This window comes from Castanea sativa, chromosome 4 (genome assembly GCF_040712315.1).
Source record: "Castanea sativa cultivar Marrone di Chiusa Pesio chromosome 4, ASM4071231v1".
Classification (NCBI taxonomy): domain Eukaryota; kingdom Viridiplantae; phylum Streptophyta; class Magnoliopsida; order Fagales; family Fagaceae; genus Castanea; species Castanea sativa.
Genome location: NC_134016.1, coordinates 46859758 through 46862977, shown reverse-complemented (window position 1 = coordinate 46862977; position 3220 = coordinate 46859758). Strand labels below are relative to the sequence as shown.

General features: G+C 35.4%; 1 protein-coding gene across 2 annotated transcripts; it reads left to right on the top strand.

Annotated features, from left to right (window-relative positions):
* LOC142632073 (putative F-box protein At3g29830) lies at positions 1-2870 on the top strand. 2 transcript variants are annotated; one of them, XM_075806495.1, is made up of 4 exons: positions 1-40; positions 224-1072; positions 1166-1309; positions 2201-2870. In XM_075806495.1, the coding sequence occupies exons 1-4, from the start codon at positions 11-13 to the stop codon at positions 2504-2506; spliced, it is 1329 nt and encodes a 442-aa protein (XP_075662610.1). In that variant the 5' UTR covers positions 1-10; the 3' UTR covers positions 2507-2870. The 2 variants fall into 2 exon arrangements, with proteins under 2 accessions (XP_075662610.1, XP_075662609.1); XM_075806494.1 differs by lacking the exon at positions 1-40 and having other exon boundaries at positions 129-1072.
* The last annotated feature ends 350 nt before the right edge of the window (positions 2871-3220 follow it).

The following is a 3220-nucleotide window of genomic DNA, read 5'->3' as shown; positions in this document are numbered from 1 at the left end:
ATTCACATTCATGGATAAGACAGTGTTGCCTTCCAACAAGGTAGGAATCATATCTTTTTTCAAAAGGAGTTACTTTTGATTTTATGCTGAATTTGTATAATTTGTATAACAACCTAGGCAGCTAGGTTCCATGTTAGATTAACTGTTTCTAAAGTTTAATTTTTCAGAAAAATACATGATTTACTTACTTTTTCTTCTCTGTGTTTGGTGTTTGGGAATAAAGTCGATCAAGGAGGACCGGATAAATCAGTTGCCAGATGAGATGCTTATCTTTGTTCTTTCTTTCTTGATGCCGAAGGAAGCATTTAGAACTAGTGTTCTTTCCTTTAGATGGAAATGTCTGTGCCCATTCTTGCCTCGTAGTTTGTACTTTGATGGTCTATATACAATGTGGGAAATTGAGAAAGAAAAGAAATCATTGATATTTGAAAGGAAGAAATTTTTACAGTGGGTGAATGGCACTCTAAAATCATGTCGAGTCTCAACTATAGATGAGTTTAGAGTTTGTTTTCAGTTTGATGATGGTTCTAAAAGTCACGTTGATGAATGGATTGACTTTGCAATCTCAAAGGGAGTTAAGAGACTTGAATTGGACTTTACAGCAACAAACCCATTCAAAGATGCAAGTAATTTTTATAGGTTTCCAAATGAGCGTTTTACAAGTGACAAATCTTGCATCAAGTCCCTCACATCCCTCACTCTAAAATACATACGTGTAACTGGGGAGCTTCTAGAGCACTTCCTTTCCAATTGCCCCTTGCTTGAAAGATTACATGTGGACAATTCTGAAGATTTAGTGAATCTAAAGATTTACAGTTCTTCGTTGAAGTTTAAGTACTTACACATAATACGTTGTTTAGAATTTAAAAGTATTGAGATTAATGCTCCCAATCTTGAGTCTTTTGGCTATGTTGGTAACAAAATAAGACTGCATATTCATTCTGCACCCCGTCTTCTAGATGTACGTATTGGTGGGATGTATTCGCATCCTATATATTATGCATTTGGCTCTCTTTCGAGCTACCTTTATCAGCTAGAGAGTTTGACGCTCGATGTTCACTCCTATACTTATGTAAGCACTTCAAATTCATTTGCAATCTCTTACATATATGTTTATTTAGTTTTACAGAATTTACTCTCATCTCTTATTTTTTTTCCTTTTCAGGATGGCGTTGAATTCCTTGAATTTCAAACTCTTACCAAGCTTAAATACCTTAAGGTCACAGTTGCCACAAATGAGGGATCAAGCCTCCTCGGTTTAATACCTCTAATAGAAGCAGCACCTTTTTTACATAAATTTGTCTTTGAGGTGACTGTTCTTGCCTCATAACTTCACACAAAGCATACTAGTAGCTTTTAGTCTTTAATCTAGGTGATGCAATCTGTACACTAATTGTTGGCTCGTTGTTTATAATCATTTTTTCTATTTTTTTATTTATAAAAAATATAGTACTTTGAAATTATGAATAGTGATAATTATACCATTCCAATAGTTGATCAATAGTTGAACCCCGTCTTATATATTTGATCAATAGTTGTTTGATTGTTTGTTTGCAGATGGATGTTGCTCATTCTTACTCTATTTGAGGGTTTTTAAAAAAAATAATTATTCATCGTCCCAATATAAAAATAAATACTATTATGCGAAGAACTACTAAACTTTGAAAAGTGAATACTCTTATGCGAGAAACAACTAAACTTTGAAAAGTGAATGTTTAGTTCTATTGGAGTTATTTCACTTTTAGCAATTTCTCACTTAAGATTTTTTTTTTAAAATTTTGGGACGATGAAGAAACTTTCTTTAAAAAATACTCCAAAATATAGTACAACTGAGCAACATCAAGCTGCAAACAAAGACCTATTTTTCAAATACAAAAAACAATATACCACCACATACCACTCAATCATGAATAGAAATCTTGACTTTCTTAGAGCCCGTAACCATGCTCTGACCTCCTCCCTAATGGCTTTAACTCTGGTTTTGTTAGATATAATTTTCCCTGCATCTTCTGATCATCATTATTTGTCTCTGATTCCAAAGAATGTAGCCGGTCATCATTAATTGTTGTTTGATGGTAATCTATATTATTTGCTTACACATATCCCCTTGAGAATCATTGCTCTTTGTTTTGAAGTTCCTTACTTTCCTTTTCCAATTGCATACATGACATGATTCTTATTTTCATTTTCCCAATTACAGATGATATTGTCGAAGATCAATTTTCCAAAAAAGGCAAGGAAGGTGAAGAAATATCCCAATGAACACCTCAAGGAGGTGGAAATAGTTGGGTTTGCAGGGCGTGCAATAGACATTCAGCTTGTTATTTACTTACTCAAAAGTGCCATCAACCTTGAGAAGATTATTGTTAATCCTTATGCTCCATATATAGTGGGAATCCCTCGCCTAGAGAATGTGAGGACTACTGTTAAATTCGAAGGTGCCAGAGAAGCTGCCAAGCGGCTAAAGGAAAAACTACTCATAAGAGCTGAGTTTGTTATAATGTAATCATCCTTGTTAATATTAGTGAGTGTTCGTGTGTGCGAGTTAATATTTATCAATATGTAGAGAGCTTGAATTGTTTTTGTTTTAGTGATATTTGATATTTATATCTGATAAGGCTAATTTTGTAATTAACCTATGGCGAAACAAAAGGCAATGGAGATAACAAGGTCATCAGCTTCACTCATGAGTGACGATCTTGCTGTAAATTCTACAGCTCCACACCTGACAGCTACACCTTAGGCACAGTAGGCTGAAGGTAGTAGGCTAAAGAAAGTAAGCTGATGATAGTAAGCTGATGATAGTAAGTTGAAGGTAGTAAGCTGAAGGTAGTAAGCTGAAGACAGTAAGCTGAAGGCAGTAAGCCGAAGACAGTAAGCTGACGACAGTAAGCTGAAGAGAGTAAGCTGACGACAGTAAGCTGACGACAGTAAGCTGAAGACAGTAAGCTGAAGGCAGTAAGCTGAAGACAGTAAGCTGAAGACAGTAAGCTGAAGATAGTAAGCTGAAGGGGATATATGAATCTCCAATGAGTCTGACGTGGCCTTGCTTAATCTCCACGTATACATGTATAAGAAGAGTTCTTGCACCACACGGTTAACCCTAATCAAGAAGATTCCTACAAGGAAAAGAACTCTAGGAGATACGCAAAATCCAAGAGGTTCTATCCTAGAAGGAAAGGACTTCATGGCCAAGGCATGGATGTCAACCCTACACTAT

What these genes read in the sequence shown, in the direction of transcription:
- LOC142632073 (XM_075806494.1), top strand. Translation starts at nt 176, where the DNA reads ATGATTTACTTACTTTTTCTTCTCTGTGTTTGGTGTTTGGGAATAAAG. An exon ending in ATGTTCACTCCTATACTTAT is followed by an intron (nt 1,073 to 1,165) that starts GTAAGCACTTCA and finishes TTTCCTTTTCAG; the next exon opens with GATGGCGTTGAATTCCTTGA. An exon ending in TACATAAATTTGTCTTTGAG is followed by an intron (nt 1,310 to 2,200) that starts GTGACTGTTCTT and finishes TCCCAATTACAG; the next exon opens with ATGATATTGTCGAAGATCAA.